This window comes from Pungitius pungitius, chromosome 2 (assembly GCF_949316345.1).
Source record: "Pungitius pungitius chromosome 2, fPunPun2.1, whole genome shotgun sequence".
Taxonomy (NCBI): Eukaryota; Metazoa; Chordata; class Actinopteri; order Perciformes; family Gasterosteidae; genus Pungitius; species Pungitius pungitius.
Window position 1 is genome coordinate 9,853,174 of NC_084901.1, and position 20,763 is coordinate 9,873,936.

The window sequence follows — 20,763 nt, forward strand, 5'->3', positions numbered from 1 at the left end:
TGATACAACACGGATAATTCCCAATGAACCACCTTTTGACATTTTTTTACACTTTTTGTACAAAAAAATTAGAACCAAGCCAATCGTTTGCTCCTGCATCCAGTCTTTATGCAAAGCTAACAGTCTGGCATACAGCCATGAGTGGCATCTTCTCATCCAACTCTCAGCCAAGAAAGCAGGTGCTTTGCAAAACGTCAGACATTTCTTGGACTCTTGGACAGAGATGTAGAAAGAATAAAGGAATACATGTTGTGGTGGCTGCAGGGTCTGAAAGTAACAACTCAGTCTTTGTTCCACATTAATTGGACTAGACTCTGAAGCCCTGCCTCAATCCTTTTTTACTCTGTAGTGCTTTCCAAATGAGCCGGAAATATTTTTACACTTCCCAATGGAAGCTGTCGGGCTCTCTCCAAGTGCATTTCCTCCAGAGAGATGATGTCCATGTTTTTGTATGAAGAGTCTGAATCAGCATAATAATGAATTTAAAATTGCACATCATTCGCTTCCCCCCTGGGATGAGAGAGTCACCCATTATAGTATTGCAAAACCTTAGGGAAGCCCTAGTTTGGCACAAAGTATCGCTCATGACAACAAAAGGTGTGCTGATCCAGTTAATCATTGCAGTAGGCAGCAGTAATGCCAGTACCACCCGTCAAAGTATTACAAACAGATCATTTATTGTCTTACCGAGTGTTGGGTCATACTCCCAGATGAAGCGTCTGGTCAGAAATCTCACCACCAAAGCTGCAGATGACAGATGACAGAAAATTTTTGTTATACATCATATTGTGTCCCGAGTGTAGATTTTACGGGACAAGAAAATTCAAAGAAAACAGCCATCTGGTTATTATAGTGGTGATTATATCAGGCTGTGGTCCTCATATCCACATCCACTGACAACATGACTGCTTCAATAATCCGCTATGGATATCCACCAGGACATGAACAAGATCCGAACCACACACATCTCATCTAAATGCTAATACCTATTTGAACAGTTCTGGATCATTTACCCGAGCAGCCCTTGAGGTAAAACATATCGGCTCTACAGAGTTCAGCATGAGCTTCTTATTTTATGTGACAATTATCCTGCTCTTTTTAGTGCCAGCCTTCAGCAGAAGTAAACAGAACAACATCCCCAGCAGGCCGATGACTCATACTCAATGATCTACCATCAACAGGTAACACGCCGCACAGAAATTACTTTGTTGTTCATTCAGACGGATTGTGAAGGGCCCTTATGTGTGAACCAGACCATATGTGTGCTCTGGGGTTATTTGGAAAGCCAGGTAACTACAGAAAAGCATTCACTTACCAATCAAAATGCGCTGGCTTTGTCTGTATTTTTTCCATCTAAAAACCCAAAACATACTCGGTCTTCTATTCGATGTGTCCTATCAACAGGACTACGACACCAAGTTCCCCCCCCCGACCACAGGAAGTCATACTCAAGGGCGAGTGCCTCATCTCCGTTGCAGTTTCTTCTCTCGGTCCTAATTGCAGATGTGTCTGTTGTCATTACATGCTAAGCTAGGACCTCGTGAATCCAAAGTGTTACCCTTGGAGGCAGTGAAACTGAGACGTTTGCTATGTAAGAACCCTTTTCTTAGCTTTTTGCTAAATGCACACTGACAAGTAAGTGTTCACACTTCCATTGTTTCTCTGTGGAAGATTTTATAAGCCTGAATGACTCCTTATAGGCCTGAGTGGCCCACTTTGACACCAAGCATGTATTGGTGTTCTTGTGTCAAGTTGCGGAAAAAAACACATCAATCTTGTTCAGGCCTTTTCTTTTTTGGCTCATAATTAGCCGTGACAGAGAACGACATAGAGAGCTTTCTGTCGGCCACAGCGTTGCCAGCACGCTCCGTTTTGCTCTTGAAGAACTGCAGTCTATGACCTCAGTGTTTTGGGGGTTTCTGAGAGACTGGGTGCTAAAATGTTTCAATTTTTCTTTCACATATCTGAAGTGACAGTCAAAACATATCAGTTACTTGACGCTGTTGCATCAGTCGGTTGGTTTATTCACACCGTTCTGGTGAGTAGATTCAATGAAACATGTACAGAGAGACATGCAGGGCTTCCGCCACCCCTAAAATACCCTGATTTTGTGGTTTTCCTTTTGCAGAATTTCTCACTAAGGCTATTTGGTGTTGTGTCTTCCACAGTGACTTGGATTCCAGGTGGACAGAACAACCAATGGGGTGTGAAGTCCTTTTCTCATTAGAGGTAACTGTATCTCCTGCTTTTCTCTGCCATTCGAGGAAATGTACACAGAGAAGAGAGGAGCCTTTGTTAACCTGCGTCAATATGGACATTGTGGCCCAAACTCCCTGCAGGTTTGCGGAGAGAATGATGTGTTCTGTATCGCTCAGCTGACCAGATCACAAAGAAAGGAGAGTCACTTGTTGCGTGCAGCATGAGGAAAGCTGATAACAGCGCTGGTAAGAGAAATGAAGCTTCATAGGACCTGTCACAGTTATACCTGCCCTGGAATCTCATAGCACCGCTTTCACTCTTTTTTTTATTTTAACATAACATATTATTTTTAAATCAGGAAACATCTATTGCCATAATATGTCAGACATACAAGGAATTGGACTCGGTGGTTGGTGCATAACAGACATTGGACAACAAGACAACATAGTGCAAGGAATAAAATATCTTAAAATAAAAGTCTCGTTGAATCAAATAATTGCATTTTTTACAAAATACATTTTTGGAATCAACCACAATTCTCCGATGAACGGCCCAAACTAAAAACCATATCTTTTCCAAAGAAAATTGCTCTAATTTAGTTAAATTCCTCAGCCCAGACTTCACCCGCCCGCTCTGAGTGGAAGGATGGAGGACTGCCGAGTTTTCAGATTCATTCATGTCCAACACATCATCTGGAGGTGTTTGCCTAAAGCCACTTTTGTCCAAAGTAACCTAATCACATTGGCAGCAGAATGTTGGACTAATTGCAAACGAAGCTAAAGCAATTAGCGGCGGCCATGGCCCTACTCTGAGCCGCCGCTGTGTTACTCACTGAACAGTCTCTATTGATTACCCACGGCCATCACACACCTCCCACTGCTCTTTGGTTCTATTCGGCCCACAAAAATACCTCTTTACTGGCTGAGCTGAAGAGCTCTCCCAGAGCTGTGCAGCCGCAATCAAGCTTAATGCCTTTTGTGTTCATGTCACGTCGGGTCAAATCATACGGGCCAGTTGTGCAGATGAGACTGTAGGGGGAAATGAGTTGGACTGTACCCGCATTTTAATCAATGAAGCCAGAAGTGACTGAGTGAAACTCTATTATAATGAAGACCGGTCCAAAAATTTCAGAATGAAAATAATACGTAAGACGAGATGTCGCCATACAATTTGGACGGATCATACCCTGATCAATGGATAAAATCTGACCCTCTCATGGAAGGAAACCCTGTTCAGCTCACGTTTTACGTCAATAGCAGGAGGGGAGGGGGTGTGTTGGGGAGGCGGCTTATTGACCAGACAAGCTGTTTTCTAGGGTTTTATAAAACAATCGTTACCCTGTTGTTTTTACAGAAAGGAAGCTACAGTTTTCTTGGAGGGACTTTTGAAATCTGTCAACTTGACTTTTCCGCCACTTGTTGATTTTAAACAGATATGCTGTATATATTTTCCTTGATAATGCAAAGAACAATTGATAGTTTTGTTTGAGAAGTAGAAGTAATTTCTGGCCTAAATTTAGATGAAATAGATTTTTTTTTTCTAGAATGCCCTAATCTCTCGCTTTCCTGCAAAGCCACTCAGTTTTTGAAAGATAACTGAGAAAATTAGTACACTTAATTCCTGGGCCTTATCATTAATCCTGAACATCTGCTTCAGCATGTATACTAGGTGTAACTGGATGACATCATTCCACAAAGATAATAAGATAACTGTTATGTGAACCTAAGTATAAACATAGCAGAAGGTTCCTTCCAGGGTTTGCATTGATTTATTATTATTATTGTCACAGATACAGGGTCATTTTAACGAAAAAAAAACGTATTTTGGGGGGAAATTAAATACCAGTTTAATTTTTACATTTCTGTCTGTATTGTAGGAAAGCTCCACTTGTATTGATCTAAATACATTATTGGATGGGCATGCTTTTTCACACACAGCAAGAAGTGACTGCACTAATGCAAAAAGCAATAAGAACAGATTAGCTAGAAAAGCACCCAAGCCACTCCCGTGACGGGAGGTCAGGCCACTGTTCCCGGTCTCAGAGCTTTCCCAGAGTTCCTCTCACCACCGATCTCACCCTGGGGAACATCTGTGTCCCTAAGCACCAACACCAAGCCTATCAAGAATGGCTTGATAGCAAAATCTGGATTTTTGGACGATAAGGAAATATATTGTTGTGCCAGGGGAAACATGCAATCTCTGCCTCCTGCCAAATATAAATGTCAGACATCTCATCATCTCTGCCTCTTTCCCGATCAGATTACAGCCCGCCAATCAGGCTCCATTCACATTTATTCTGGGATTGAACTAATACACTTTCAAGCAGCGATGTGGAAAGTCTAAAGTGAGCACAGTAACAATAACACACAAGGCAACAGTAAACATGTCATCTGCCATGAGTAATGGAGAAACTGTCTGGGCCAATCAGGGACAAATAATTGTTCGAGGTAAGGGTTCATGGAAATGTAGCTTCATGTAAGGAATAGTCTAAAGCAGTGATTCTCAACTGGTGGGTCACGACCCACTAGTGGGTTGCGGGACTTTGCATGGGAAAAAAAAAATGTAAAAAAAAAAAAAAACTTTTTCTAATGCAGCGTCAAACATCGCTAGCATCCCCCCCCCCCCCCCCTCTCCCGTCAACACCGCTAGCACCCCCCCCCACCCCCATTTGGGTCGCGGCTCGTCATTGAGGGGTAAAGGTGGGTCCCGGAGCCAGACCAGTTGAGAACCACTGATCTAGTTATAAACTGACTACAGAGTTACAGGTGTTAACAGTGCACACTAAGACTACACAGCTAAGGAGTGTTTGCCATTAAACTAATGCTGTGGATGTTGAATAGAGGACCTTAAAATAATGCTTGCCTTTTAATTAGATTATTATTTGTGTGTGTGTGTGTGTGTGTGGCAGCACTCTGCTTCCACCTCTTGCAGGCATTATGGACGTGCTAATTTTGACTCGTATGCATGCCGAAGCTTTCATGGTGGCAACATTAGAGGCATTGCTGCTAAGTATTTGTTTAAAATACGTTTTAAACGTATGCAGACCAAATGGTATTGAAGAATAAGATGAAATGTTTTAATCAAGCACCACGTTCTCTCATCTATTATAGTGGTAACCAGTGGCAGCTGGTTAGAGGGCATGGGGGCGTTTCAGCCCCCCCAAAAAAGGAAAGAAAAGATAACATTAAATTATAAAAAATGTCGATATTTGTGTCTTTGAAATATAGAATGCAGTAAAAATGTTTTAATATATTTTAAATTGATTGGATTGCCCTACTTATAACATATTCCGCAGCTGCCATTGTTGGTAATGATAACTTCCACAATCAAGCACATATTCCAAACCCTCTCAAGTTTATTCATGAAATAGTTAGTTTTCAACCAAATTAGCTAATTGTCTACATTACAGCTGATAGTCTGTGTAAAACAATGCACAGGAGGTCGTCGTTGTTAGCTGCGCTGGTTCTTTAATGTCTTCCCCTGAGTGTCACTTTTACAGTACACATGAACTCCCGTATAACCCATAGTATGTGTGCAAGCGCACTAGACTACCGTATATATATATATATATATATTATAAATTATAAATAGGGCATAAGCCTTAGCAACAGTACAACTAAGAGGTCCTAGCAGATAATCAATTGAGTCATTAGCTTGCTGCTTCACCCCCTTCTTTTGTTGAGTCATTGCTTTCCAAGCTGCTTAGTTGTGCCTCAGGAATTTGACTACCCATGTGACCCTAATGCAGATTTTTACCACTTCAAGAAAAGATCATGTTTCAGCTGGCCAATTATTAGCACGACTCGTCATATTTCTTCTACATGCCTGCACGGTAGACTCGTTAGTGTTGCAGATTCCTGGTCGTCACACATCATTTAAATGAATGAGATGTCAGGCATAAACAGAGCAACTGCTCCTCTGAGAATAATGGGCCAGCTTTCCATTTTTTGCCACACTTGATTAGTCATTAGCCATGGGATGATTCATAATTAGGTCTATCTTTGTCAACAACAAACTACATGTTCTAAATGAACCACCCTTAAGCACTGAGGGGTTTTGCATGAACCCCTTTTAATCTCACGCAATTTCCATCTAATATCCAAACTGCTCCAATTATCACTTGAGCTGGTGTGATCAGCCGTGAAAAATGAAAGCATCGCTCTTAATTTCATTGGGAGCAGCCCTCAGTCCGTGGCTGGCAGACATACCGTTCCAATGTTGTGCAGTAAACACACGCTCTCCGTGATGAGATATAGCTGCTAAAACAGTTCAACTGCCTCAAGCCTGATAATAAAAGCAAACTGAAAATGAATCAACAGTGTTTAACCCTCCTCAGTGAGCACAATTTCCTCTATAAATCTTGAATTCTCAAAAAATGTCTGCAATCATGAGCCGTGAAATTAGATTAGCTGGTATTATTTGCATTGGGTCGCCATCAACATAAACATACACATTGGTTTAAGTACTTTACTTATTTTTACATCTCAATAGCTGTTTCGGGGGGGTGAAAGGTGAACCCTGGTAAAATGATGGACCGACTGCACTCTAGCGCCCCCCCCCCCTCGGCTCATCCTTCTGATTCTAAAACTTGCAACTTTGCTCTTTTGAATTCACTCTCACTCTTTTTTATTATTCTTCAGCAAAGCAGCTCGTCTAAACACAATGTACATGTGGCACAGTGTGTATGTTTAGCACCAAAAGGCCGACAAAGTTGGCATCTGGTAAAAAGTGGGACGCTGCTGAGTTGGTGGAGACAAAACCAGAGCTGGAAATATCGAAATATCTGAATGTATTGGACTTTCATCTGTCAGGTTACCAGAAATCTGACTGTCCATCATGAGGCCGTTTAATTTCATTAAGTTTCTATGCGGTTGATCTCTACCCCTCTCACAAACTATGTTACTATAGTTTGTCTAATCAAATTAGTTTCACTTCATTTGAAATAGACCACCGGTCCAGTACTGTGAGTCCTCACCGTCATTAAATAATAATTGCACTGACATCCACTAAGATTTGACTTAATTTGATTATTTCCTTCCTCTGAGTATCTCACTCTCTGGGAAATGACCAGGGGGGATGGACAACATTATGGAAACAAAGATTTCACTTTCATATCACTTATAATTAGTGTTATTACAGGCATAGCATGTATCTTTGTCAGGTTTATCCCTCAGCATTTTCAATTTTAGAATCAATGCAAGGCCAATTCGTTTAAAAAAAAAAAAGTATCTTACATTGTTTATGGAGGGGAACAGTCTGTAAGATCACCACAACATATGCCCAAACATAGAAGAACAGCTTTGGGGAAAAAACGCGAGCATCAGCACAGCAGCCAAGCACAAATGGAAGCTGACCACCACAAGAGGAGAATAGTTCTGTATTCTGAGACGCGTCGTTGCCACGCCTCAACTGTTGCTCCTCCACTTTAACACAACGAGGCGAGCACACCATGGCAGAGGGAGACGGGGAGAAGGAGGCTCATTCTCCTCGGCCAAGGCTTTGAGTTCACATCTTCGGACAGGAGCTCGCAGTTAGACCAGGAAGGGCGCGCGTGGAATCCCTTTTTTTAAATTTTAGCCACTAACAATACCACCGTGGCTCTGTAAATGGAGAACTATCTGTGAGTCAGATAAGGTGCTGGGGCTACCACACCTCAGGGAGATCTTCACTGTGATTACGCACGTAAGGGCAACGCTCCGTGTGCAGAGAGCAGCTGGGAAATATGGAGGAATCCTCTCGTTTCCCCGTGAAGGCTCGACACGCGTTTCACAGCTTGTTCAAACTGCAGAGGCAGAAAACATGGCAGAGTTTGATTGGAAACTCTCACACATTCACTGTAGTCGTCTTATTAATCATGCTACTCGGTTGTTTTGAATACTGGCTTGGAAAATATCCCACTCTTTTTCTTTTTGTTGCCCTTTCTAAGATGACTAGTGGCCATAATCAAAAAAGAAATTTAAAAAAAATCAGTGCTTCGATTACAGTTAAGCTGGGTATTTTCTTCTGTTATGATGACAATAATGCTGTCCTTTTTATTAAGTTTCAAGGACAGTCTGGGCCGATATGGCTGCGTTTGTTATCTGAACAGAGACTGCAGGACTCCTCGGGCTGTGATCTGAACGAACGTGTGCAGAGTGAAGCTTTAAGTGGGAGATGATTAATAGGAAAGCAGAAAGTTGCATAGCTGCTCTGGAGTGTAGAAAAAAGGTTTTAAAATGTGATGGAACAGTGATGAATAAATCAAACCCAGCTGAACGTGGCCCTAAATATTAAACATTAACCTTTGCTGATAACATGTCTTCAGAAGCAATAGAAAGAACTTCATAGATCTATTATGACATTTTAAAATACGCTGCTTATGTGCAGACAAAAATGTCATTCGAATCAGAAGGGGAAAATAACCAGTGACTCACCCATTGGACCGAGGACAGCAGAGTGCTGAGCGGACAACAAGTGGAGGCCGAGGACAGTCGGAGGTGCTCACTAAAAATAATTTAGCCGAAAAAATGGACACAATCAAGACACCCACCTTCGTGTGACAGAGTAATTCCCCTCATGGGTCTGCTGCGTGTGTTCAGGGACCGCTGATTAATTTGCTGATATTTACACTGACTGGAGGAACAGAACATTCACTCCAGAAATACATCCTTGCTTTGGTTAAGCATGTGTGTGTAGGTATGTGTGCTGAAGGGAAAAAATATGTAGTGATTGGTCTGCTCTTTTGGACAAAAGAGGAGTCAGGAGAGGAGGAAGTGGAGGAGGAGGGGAGAAAGACGAGCAGTGTGGACACGTTGACGGAAGTGACACTGAGGTGCATCAAGTTGCTTTGACGCCTCCATGACAACCATGTTACAACTGTTTCAAGTGTTTCCCTGTGCAGCCCAAGCCAAGGTTCAAACCATCAACCCTACGGTTACTGGCATATAGATCAAGTTCAAAGATTAAGGGATATTGGAAAATAAAGCCTGAATATCAAACTTTAACCAAAATCCTGTTGACTCTGTAGTATCTGCATTTCAAAGATGGCACATTTGGCCATTGTCTTCAGTGAGTTTGGGTCTTTCAGGCTGCAGCAGTAGAGAGACTAATCTACCTGCCAATCAAAAAGTGTCCTACGAATGTTGGCGTTCAAACGTGCTCGCAAAGTTTTGCTTATTCCCAATCCCTTTAGAGGATAATGTGTTCATGTATATTGCTTGAAATGCTGTTGCACATGTTCATCATTTGCTGCAGAGTTGGAAGCTTCCATTGTCAATATCGCTGTAATTCCATCAGGCAGTTTCTGAGTGCAGAAAAGCGTGTTTGCATTCACACCAATTATCTTTAAGTAAATACAGAAACAATTTGGCTATGTTGTCCTAGTTAATTGCCCATTTTGACAGGTGTTTGTAGATAAAGCTGCAGCTTTACCTTGCCTGGCTCAGCTGCGTGGGTGAATCACAACTTCTAATCTGCAGCGCTCATTTTCAAGGCTAAATGAACTTTTTATCATTCTGATGAGCGTGTTCCCCTAACAAAGAAGGAAGTGATGCAGCTAAACAATTCCTACATCTCAACATTTTAGCACACAACCAGTAAATCCATCAAGATTTACATAATTTACTCATCATCACATTCATCTGTTTTCCGTTATAGATTATGTACCAGCCTGAATTTGTCTCGATTGGTGCAGTTCGCTAATATAGATTTAAAGCAATGCTTGATTCTACTTTTATCATTTAATATACGCTGAACTAAGAACATCCAGGCCTGTCTTCCCCACAGTGGTGGTTCCCTGTGACACCAGTTTGTTCATGGGCTCGTCGGCTGATTAGTGCCAGTGAGGCCTATGAGCGCTTCTCCACTGAAAACATCTGCCTGCTGCTGAGGCTGGAAGTAGAGATGAGATGAGAGTGCTGAACAGAAACATTCAAGTTGTCGAGTGTTAAACCAAAAGATAGCAAAACACAGTTTATGTAACTGCAGAGTTGAATTCGTAGTGGGTTTGTCCTTACAAGCAATTCCTTTCACATTATAGTCCATTGTTGTTACCAAGTTATTCATTAGTGCCGCGTTGGTAGGATTGCTATTGTTATTCCTTCAAAGGAAGCTAAGAAAACACGCTTGATGGTGCCTAACACTGATGTTCATGACATTTCTTTCTCTGTGTCATTTTTCTGTATTCTAATAAAACTCTGAACTCTTGGATAAGGAATTACCTCCTACTGGTAACATAAAAGTCACTTTACACTCACATAACTGTTGTTGGCCTAAAAGCCACTCATGAACATTTTGGGATCTCTTATCTTGAAGAGTCGCTGATTAAAGCACTTATGCAGCAGCATAATGCATTTGCTGAGTCATAGCTTTCAGTGGTTCACCAGGTCCGACACGCACAATGTTATCACCGGGAGTCAAAACAGCCAGTCCACTCCTCGGGATGTGCAGCAGTACGAATGTGGGCCCCCGAGCTTGTGCATCCTGGTAATTGGCCGAGGGTGCAGCGCGACTAGCCGCATACAGCCAGCCCTGATGTTATTTGATTTACTTTCCAGGACATTCATTTCCTCCAGCGGGCATTGCAGGAAGTTCATTTAAAAAGCAGTGGGAGCCCTGCAATAGTCATTTGAGTGTTAAAGATGGTCCCGGCCATATTCCAAGAAGAAGCCTATTTGAAAATCCACAGCGTAATATTGTATTAAAGATTTAACATTATCTTGTTTAATGGCTCCTTTATTGTATGTATCACATTAACACGAATCAGAGTTCCTAAGACAATTATGCGTAATGTAAAATATTGAATTAAGGGAAACTGCACGTCTCGGGCGCCATTTGTGCAATGTCGGGCCTATGATGTGTCATAATCTTTAGTCTAACAATCTGATATTATAATAATGGTAAAATGTGTTCGCCTAGCTACAGAAACGGTTCCCTTCTATTTCTTTTCCACAATCCGCTGACTCTGTTTGACATGTGTTCAATGAAAAGTGGTGAGCACAAGAAGCACGGCAGTCATCTAAACTGCAAAGCACACTTCAGTCCAGCACAGTAGCTGTCAGTTCGTCCAGGGCCGTTTGTTTTTGTGGCTTTGCCTGTCTGCCCCCCCCCCCCCCCCCACCCCAGAATGGCTGTTTACGGCATGCTCCGGGAAGACGCATACATTAGGCTGAGTTATGGTCTCTTCTTGGCGCTGAAGGTGGCAGACTGTAGTATTTCGAGGCAGACACCCGTTGGCCCGCCCCATTGTTATTGTTCTGCTTTCTGGCCGTCAGACACGCCAAGGGGAGGAATGTTTGCGAAGCGGCGAGACGAGATGTTTTACGAGCTGGCGCTTTGCACTCCATGAAGTTAATTTCCCAAAAGGACGTCCAACCCTCTCTATATCTGAGTGTGCACTGTGCCAGAGTTTTCCCAACAATAAAGAGCTGGGGGGGGGGGGGGAGTTCTTTACGCCGTTTTTTGCGAGTTAAGGTTGTTTGTTCAGTTGCAGGCAATGCGGTATCTTGTAGAATGCAAAATATCTGCATTCAGGAGTTGTGTCACGGGCCACCTTGTGAATGCATATCCGCATGTCCTCGCTTCAACTCTTGACCTGTCTCTTGACCTGCTAAATGCTCCTCTAATGCCGTTCACTGCCAGTCACCAACGGTGTCGATTTGCTGCTCGATGCTGGATTGGAACAAAACAAAGCCGGTGAGGGTGAACAAAGTAATGTGATCAAAGAGCTAAAACACTGAGCTGAGGGAAGTTGTTGGGTTGGCTTGTAGTTGGGATGTCATGGGTCATTTTAAACGATGAAATGAGTGACTGGCATTCAGATTCAGAATAGCTAGTTATTGAACAAAATGCAGCCTCATCTCAAAACTTGTTTCTCTTACATTTATTTATTTATGTATGACAGAACGTATTAATATTTAAACATTAAACATTTAAAGTGCAGGAAAGCTTAGTGGGAAAGAGACGCTCTGAGCACAGATATAGAGTGTGGATCTCTGCAGTAAAATACATTACTAATTTTGATGATATCCTATTAAATTAGTCAATAATATTCAAATAAAAAGGTATTTCAGATTTAGTTAATGGATAATTTACTTCTAAAAACCATACTAGACACAGTTTAATTTATCGGCATGAATTTGCTTCCTGCATGTTTAGCAGAGACCAAGTTGGAGGTACAGAAATTGGACACATTAAGACTGATTTTCTAACCCCAGTTTCCCTCGGCTGAGTCAACAAACAAAACGGCTACAGTGTGCCAGAACAACCACCTCGAGTTAGAACACTGTGCTTTTTATTGGTGCTGGATGGCTCTGCAGGAGTCCAGGTCAGACCATCACGAAGGGCTCAGCTAACTCCCGACGACGCCACGGCACCCGGCAAGTCTGCTCCTGCTTGTGAGGAACCCATTCTTTCCACCCAGCAGGGGAGCAAACTGCTTCTGGATCTGAATGATCACCACCAAAAGCACAAATAAGTCCAACTAACTCAACCTCCGAAGTCCTCTCAACCCTTTCTAGCTCTTTCGTATCTAATATCTAACACGTACACATGGAGTTCAGAGTTGACATAGAGAGCTTGCAGGAATGTCGTGTCTCGCTCTTGGACGCGTTTAGATTCCAGGCATGTTACTGTGTATGTAGCAGGAAAGGAAAGTACAATACATGGAGATACGTTAACCAAAGAACAGCACTCGCTCCAACAAACCAGAAGATTCAAAACATTTTTTAAATTGTGCATGAAGTGGGGGGGGGGGGTGTTTGGGACCGATGTTGGCCCATTAGAGGGAAGGGTGATTCATTAGCATCCTTGGGCCTGCACTGAAGGGCTGTGTGAGATTAGGGCCGTTCATTGTTGAAGGGTTCCCCAGGGCTACATGTGGCGTCAGATGTGTCCACACTGACTACCGTCCTGCTGTGGGGCTGTTCTTGCGCATTAAAAAGAGCATGGGTTGACTGAAAAGGATCGGGTAACTGCAGGCCAGCATGAATTCCCGTGAAAAAAAGAGCTGGTATTGAAGGCAATTTTCCGGCAGGCAAATAGCAAATTTATTTGGTAAACAGAGTCTCCTTTGCAGTGCTATTTTTCGAGGAAGATGAGCAGTGAAATACAGCAATACAACAACATGCCTGAAGCCTGAAAAATAACCTTTTCAATCATTTTTAGTGTTTTAAACTAAAGAACACGAGGTTAGCAGCCACACTGCAGGAAATCGCAGAAAAAACTGGGAAGAAAAATAATTAATGGCAGCGGTGGTGAAAGATCACGGCAGCTGACAACGGATCAAGTTGAAAGACGGGATTCGTTGTGAGGAGGAGACGGTCAGGACCAACGGTGCGCTTTTTAGTCCGGGAACCTTCACCGGCTCACGTTCACACCCGTTTGCCGCACTGTTTATGAACTCTGCAGCCGTTATACTTGAGTTGACCTCGTCAGGCATTTTGATGTCCTCATTCAATATGGAGGAGATATCTGTTAGGGCTCGACCTGCCAGAGAGTCGCACACCTGACGCCGCTCTGCTCATCGCCACAGCTGCAGCTCGTCAGCTCATCCCACAGGGAGGTTAAGAAGCAGATCTGCCAGTGGCTCGCTGTGAGTTCGTGCTCTGTGTTTCCCCAGAGAGGGTTGATTGTTCTTCCCCTGTGCTCCTCTTGGAAACCCTTCCGGAATTCCCTACGCAGAGTTTTTGTTTTCCCTGTGAGTATCGTGTGAGTTTTCATTTTTTGATTGGACTAAGAGCGCCCACGGACTTGAAGTTTTTGGAGTTGCCTTTTTTTTGTTTTTTCTCCCCCCTGCCAATTAAGGAGGCAGTTCTCGTTTTTTGGTTTGTTTCTCGTATTTGGTTAATTTGTGAAATAAACTACGCTGTTTTCCGGCTAAACCTAAGCTGTGTCTGGTGTCGTGCACTTGGGGTCAGAGACAATCCATAACAGTACGAACTCACATGATGACCCCAGCCGACACAGACCGTGGCAGTTTAGAAGCTGCCCTGGAGAGACAGCTTCAGCTGACGGACAATCATACTCACCAGCTGGAGGCGGCCGCCATTGCCGTGCAGAACCTCCAGGCCCAGGTCCAGCCCCTTCAAGCTTCGGTGGAGAGCCTGACTCAGCATCAGGTGGCGTCGGCGGCCCAGCAAGCCGAGATTCTAATACAGCTACGGGCATTGACGGCGGCTCTCACCACCCAGCCGCCGAACCAGCCTCCGCCGGTGAGGGCAGTGATCCCGCCCCCGGGGGATCCCCTCCCAAGTAGCCCTGCGGAACCTGCCTCGTTACCCTGGGAACCCTGCCTTTCCAGCCCACACCCGTTCGGGGGTGACTTCGAGACTTGTGCCACCTTCATAATGCAGTGTGAGTTGGTGTTTACTCACCAACCCAGCCGCTACACCTCCGACGCTGCCCGAGTCGCATATGTGACGAACCTGCTTACCGGCCGGGCCGCCCAGTGGGCTGCCGCTTCCTGGTCCATGGGTGCCAGTTTCCGTCACTCCTACAGGGAGTTCGTGGCCGAGCTCCGCAAGATGTTCCACCATCCAGTAAGGGGTAAGGACCCCGGCGCCCGGTTGGCCAGCATCCAACAAGGCAGCGGCTCGGTGGCGGACTACTCAGTGGATTTTAGACTGGCCGCTGCAGAAAGCGGGTGGAACGACCCAGCCCTTCGGGTTGCCTTCCGAAGGGGACTCTGCGAGGCAGTGAAGGACCAGCTAGCTACACGGGAGGAGCCCGCCTCCCTCGACGACCTCGTCAGTCTCGCCATCCGCATCGATGGACGCCTTAATGAGAGAAGGCGGGAGCGAGTTCCCCGGGGACCCCTCCCTATCCCCCACATCTTCAGCACACGGGAGAGGAACCCGGTCGCCCATTCGACTTCCCCCAGTCCCGTCCGGCCTTCCACGTCACAGACAGCGATCGAGGAGGAGCCCATGCAGCTGGGACGCACGCGCATCAGCCCAGCCGAACGGGAGGCCCGATTCAGGGGACGGCTGTGTCTCTACTGTGGCCAGAAGGGGCATCGCATCAGCGGCTGTCCCACACGGCCAAAAGATTAGGCTCACCAGGACCCCGGGAGATCCTAGTGAGCCGCCTTTCGTGTTCCCGTAGTCCTGCATCACCTAACCGGCGGGTTAGCGTCACCCTGGCTTGGGCAGATCAACGGATTACGGTAGGGGCCCTCCTCGACTCAGGGGCGGATGACTGTTTCCTGGATTTGGGTTTCGCTGTCCAGGCTAACATTCCAGTGAGGACACTGGAGAAGCCTTTGGAGGCCTTTGCACTGGACGACCGTCATCTAGCCCGCATCACCCAATGCTCCCACCCAGTCTCCCTCACTGTGGCGGGTAACCATGTAGAGACCCGCCAATTCTACCTCATCCAGTCCCCGTTGGCCCCAGTGATTCTCGGGTACCCCTGGTTCGTGCAGCACGAGCCACACATTGCCTGGTCCTCTGGGACTATTCTGGAGTGGAGCGCCTCCTGTCACGCCCAGTGCCTCCAGGCAGCTCCAAGTCCGTCACCCCGCCCGACTCCCCGTGCCCCTTCCCCGGACCTTTCCGCTGTCCCTCGGGAATATCATGATCTGGGAGAGGTTTTTAGCAAGTCTCGGGCTCAGTCTCTCCCTCCACATAGGCCATACGACTGTGCAATCGACCTCCGCCCAGGGGCCCCCCTTCCCAGCAGTCGGTTGTACAGCCTGTCCATTCCTGAAAAGGCCGCCATGGATGATTACATCTCGGAGTCAGTGGCAGCAGGGCTCATTCGGCCTTCATCCTCCCCGGTGGCAGCGGGGTTCTTCTTTGTGAAGAAGAAGGATGGGGGTCTCCGACCCTGCATTGACTATCGCCAACTAAATGACATTACGGTCAAGAACCGGTACCCCCTCCCCCTCATGAGCTCCACCCTCGAGCCCCTGACCCAGGCTGCCATCTTTTCCAAGCTGGATCTCCGGAGCGCCTACCACCTGGTCCGGATCAGAGAGGGGGACGAGTGGAAGACCGCCTTCAAGACACCCCGAGGTCATTACGAATACCGCGTAATGCCATTCGGCCTTACCAACGCCCCGGGGGTTTTTCAGGCGCTCATGAACGACGTGCTCCGCGACATGCTGGATGAGTTCGTGGTTGTGTACCTCGATGACATCCTGGTGTTCTCCAGGACTCTTGAGGAGCATGTCCAGCACGTTCGTCGGGTGCTCAAGCGTCTCCTCCAGAACAGACTCTTTGTCAAGGCGGAGAAGTGCCGTTTCCACTCCGCCTCTGTCGACTACTTGGGTTTCATTGTGGAGAGAGGGCAGACGCGGGCCGACCCCCGCAAGATCCAGGCGGTGGTAGACTGGCCGAGCCCTACGTCGCGAAAGAAGTTGCAGAGCTTTCTGGGATTTGCTAACTTCTACAGAAGGTTCATACGGAACTACAGCGTCGTGGCAGAACCCCTCACCAGGCTGACCTCTTCCCAGCCGTTCATCTGGTCCCCGGCCGCCGACGCCGCTTTTCGGTCACTCAAGAGGAGGTTCACTAGCGCCCCAGTGCTGCTCCATCCCGACCCAAAGCGACAGTTCATTGTTGAGGTGGACGCCTCGGACACCGGGCTGGGGGCAGTCCTTTCCCAACGGGCGGTGGGAGATCAGAAGGTGCACCCCTGCGCGTTCTTCTCCCGGCGTTTTCTTCCCGCGGAGATGAACTACGACATCGGTAATCGGGAGTTGCTGGCAGTAGTAGCTGCTCTGGGGGAGTGGCGCCATTGGCTGGAGGGGGCAGAGCAGCCATTTACCATTTGGACAGACCACAAGAACCTGACATTCATCCGGGCGGCCAGGCGTCTCAATGGGCGACAGGCTCGTTGGGCCGGTTTCCTCAGTCGGTTCAATTTCTCCCTGACCTATCGTCCCGGTTCCCGCAACATCAAAGCGGATGCCCTGTCCCGACTACATCAGGGGGGGGGACTGGCCACCGAGGAGTCGGCACCCATCGTCCCCGAGACCCGGGTGATCGGCATGGTGGCCTGGGGCATCGAGACTGTCGTGAGGGGGGCGCTGCGCTCCCACCCTGCACCGAGTGGCGTACCCCCACGTAGGCTTTTCGTCCCGGAATCTGTCAGGCCCCGGGTACTTCAGTGGGGCCACGCCAGCCAGTTTGCCTGTCATCCCGGGGTCCACCGCACCTTCACCTTCCTAGCTCGACGTTTCTGGTGGCCCACAATGAGGAACGAGGTGAGGGACTTTGTGTTGGCCTGCCCCGTTTGTGCCCGCAGCAAGGCCTCTCACCAGGCACCTGCCGGGCTGCTGCAACCCCTCCCTGTTCCTAGCCGTCCCTGGTCCCACGTGGCCTTGGACTTTGTGTCTGGATTACCGGCCTCCCAGGGTAGGACGGTGATATTAACAATAGTAGATCGGTTCAGTAAGGGGGTGCACCTGGTGGCCCTCCCCAAACTCCCTTCGGCGTCAGAGACGGCGGACCTCCTGATGAGCCATGTGTTCCGGCTCCATGGCCTCCCCCAGGATGTGCTCTCGGACAGAGGACCTCAGTTCATATCCCAGGTATGGCGGGCATTCTTCAAGGGGTTGGGCGCCTCTGTCAGTCTCTCTTCTGGTTATCACCCACAGACTAACGGGCAGACGGAGAGGATGAACCAGTGTGTGGAGACGGCACTCCGCTGTGTGGCTGCCAAGAACCCGTCCTCCTGGAGTCGGTTCCTCCCATGGGTTGAGTACTCGATTAACTCCCTTGTCAGCTCTGCCACAGGTCTCTCCCCTTTCGAGGTGTCGCTGGGGTACCAGCCACCGCTGTTTTCGGCACAACAACCTGAGGTGGCAGTTCCGTCGGTACAGACTCATCTGGACAGATGTCGTCGCATCTGGGGAGTCGCCAGAGCCGCTCTACTCCAAGCGGCTGAACGTAGTAGCCGGGGGGCCAACCGTCGCCGGAACCCAGCGCCAACATACCACCCCGGGCAGAGAGTTTGGCTGTCCGCCAAGGATCTTCCCCTGCAGTCAACCGCCAAGAAGCTGGACCCCCGTTTCGTGGGCCCCTTTGAGGTCACGAAGGTGCTCAGTCCTGCCGCAGTGAAGCTGAAACTACCGGCTTCTATGCGGATCCATCCTGTGTTCCACGTATCAAGGATTAAGCCCGTCGCCTGCAGTCCTCTGATGCCTCCTGCCCCGGACCCACCTCCACCCACAATCGTGGATGGACACCCTCAGTGGAGGGTTCGCCGACTGTTGGACGTTCGGCGTCGGGGGCGAGGGTACCAGTTCCTGGTGGACTGGAAGGGCTATGGCCCGGAGCACCGTAGCTGGGTATCTCGCCGGCTCATCATGGACCCGGGGCTTCTGACCGCCTTTTATCGAGCCCATCCCGAGAAGCCTGGCAAGTCGCCGGGTGGCTCCCTTGGAGGGGGGGGGTAGTGTTAGGGCTCGACCTGCCAGAGAGTCGCACACCTGACGCCGCTCTGCTCATCGCCACAGCTGCAGCTCGTCAGCTCATCCCACAGGGAGGTTAAGAAGCAGATCTGCCAGTGGCTCGCTGTGAGTTCGTGCTCTGTGTTTCCCCAGAGAGGGTTGATTGTTCTTCCCCTGTGCTCCTCTTGGAAACCCTTCCGGAATTCCCTACGCAGAGTTTTTGTTTTCCCTGTGAGTATCGTGTGAGTTTTCATTTTTTGATTGGACTAAGAGCGCCCACGGACTTGAAGTTTTTGGAGTTGCCTTTTTTTTGTTTTTTCTCCCCCCTGCCAATTAAGGAGGCAGTTCTCGTTTTTTGGTTTGTTTCTCGTATTTGGTTAATTTGTGAAATAAACTACGCCGTTTTCCGGCTAAACCTAAGCTGTGTCTGGTGTCGTGCACTTGGGGTCAGAGACAATCCATAACAATATCGAAAGTATGTTTTCCAACAGCTGATGGCTTTGCACAGGCCATCCTTCTGGATTTGCCGCCAGCAGGAAACACATGGTCCTCGTTATCGAGTTAGCTACCGGAGAAAACATAAAGGGCCCCGGCCAAGCTAACGTAGCTCGGAGAGAAATGCCGAAACCAAATGATGGTGACTCAACGGACTAATCTGTTGGGTGGAGAGTGTGTTCAGCCAGAACGCAAACAAGCTCCCCCGGTAAGACTGACTACGCAAACAGAAGAAAGGACAAATCATGGCAGGTATAAAAAATACTGACACGATGTTTGAGGAAAGCGTCAAGGCTGAAAGGGGTTAAAGCGCACCGTGAAACTTGCAGTAACCCAAGAGGAAAGCTCTCTCAAATGTTCTATCTGGAAATGGTACCACTTTGAAACAGTGAAGGGATTTCAGTCAAAGACAAATTGTCGTATTTCGAGACTTTTGACATTACGACAAACTTCAACTTATTTGAACACTCGATCCAGATGTTTACCTGACTTTCCCACCCCTGCTCTGCCAAAGACGGCCAGCTTCACCTCTGGGCTTTTGGCCATGGCGGCGGCTGAGGCCAGCGAAGATCAGCGAACCAATCGGTGAGCTCCTAGGTCAGCCATCCATCCTCACAGCCTCTGAGGAAACACAATGGACAGGTTGAATGTCACAATGCAGTGGTTCTTTTCATTCTTAGGCCCAGTTCAATGCTAACAACTAGATTGTTTCTATGGCATTAAACATTATAAATGTATATTCCTTTCTGTCAGTATTACTACTTTTAGCACCCACCACCATTCATGAAAGTCCTACAGTAATTGGAGGCATCATGACTAGACTGAAAAAAGTCCATAGTTACATTCTTAAATAAATCAAGAATGAACCCCAAATTACCACTAATATAATTCTGTGCCTGTTTATTTTGTACTGCAATGTAGTTTGTATCGGAAAAGTATATTCTTACTATTGTCTTTATATTCATTCAGCCCTTATCTAAAAGTTGAGTTACTCATGTTTGTTCCATTTTCTGTTCGTATTTATGTGAAGTAAGTGGTTCATAAATCCTTGTTTGGACATTTTTCCACAGAGAGGGCAGGGGAGTGTAGAGTAACGCACGCTAAGCGCTGAAGTCATTCCAAAGAGAGACACGACTGCAGCCCATTCAAACAGTCAAGCGCGGGTCTGTTTAAAAAAACCACAACAGTAGAAGTTATCTCCCCGGGTAATTGATTCTAAACCTCTGCCTCAAACACTCCAACTACACTTCCACCTAGAATCCGAATGACCCAGGAACGCCGGGATAGAGTCGTTGCAGAATGGCCGTAGCAGTAGGTTTGACAGAGATAACACAACAACACAAACAGAGGGCTGGTGAGTGTTGTGCACGTATTCAGTGGCGGGAGCAGCACTCCCTTGATGGGGGAAATGCAGGGTTTGGTTGCCAGTTGGGACAGAAGTGTTTGTGGATGGGGAGTTAAAGGTTAACGCGGTTTACCCAATGTTCAGGCGATACGCTTTCGTGCTCAAGTGTTTTGGCACAATACCCAATCAAAAGACTTCACAGGTGACAAAAAGCTGGCATTGTTCCAAGAAACGATGTATAGTGTTTCAGAAATGATCATCGGTGGCTGTCGTGAAAATCTCTTCCCTCATCCGCGTCAATCTCTGTTGGTTGAAATGAGATAGAGCAAGAACAACGGGAGAAAGCAACTGA

At 47.0% G+C, this 20,763-nt stretch overlaps 1 protein-coding gene across 1 annotated transcript in view; it reads right to left on the reverse strand.

Annotated features, from left to right (window-relative positions):
- rerg (RAS-like, estrogen-regulated, growth inhibitor) overlaps positions 1-20,763 on the reverse strand; it is a 29,619-nt gene that overhangs the window by 5,949 nt on the left and 2,907 nt on the right. Inside the window, exons 2-3 of the mRNA XM_037461960.2 lie at positions 19,552-19,687; positions 688-744 (exon numbers count right to left, since the gene is read on the reverse strand). Coding sequence (XP_037317857.1) covers positions 688-744; positions 19,552-19,612 — 118 coding nt within the window. The 5' untranslated portion in view covers positions 19,613-19,687. The remainder of the gene's footprint in view (positions 1-687; positions 745-19,551; positions 19,688-20,763) is intronic.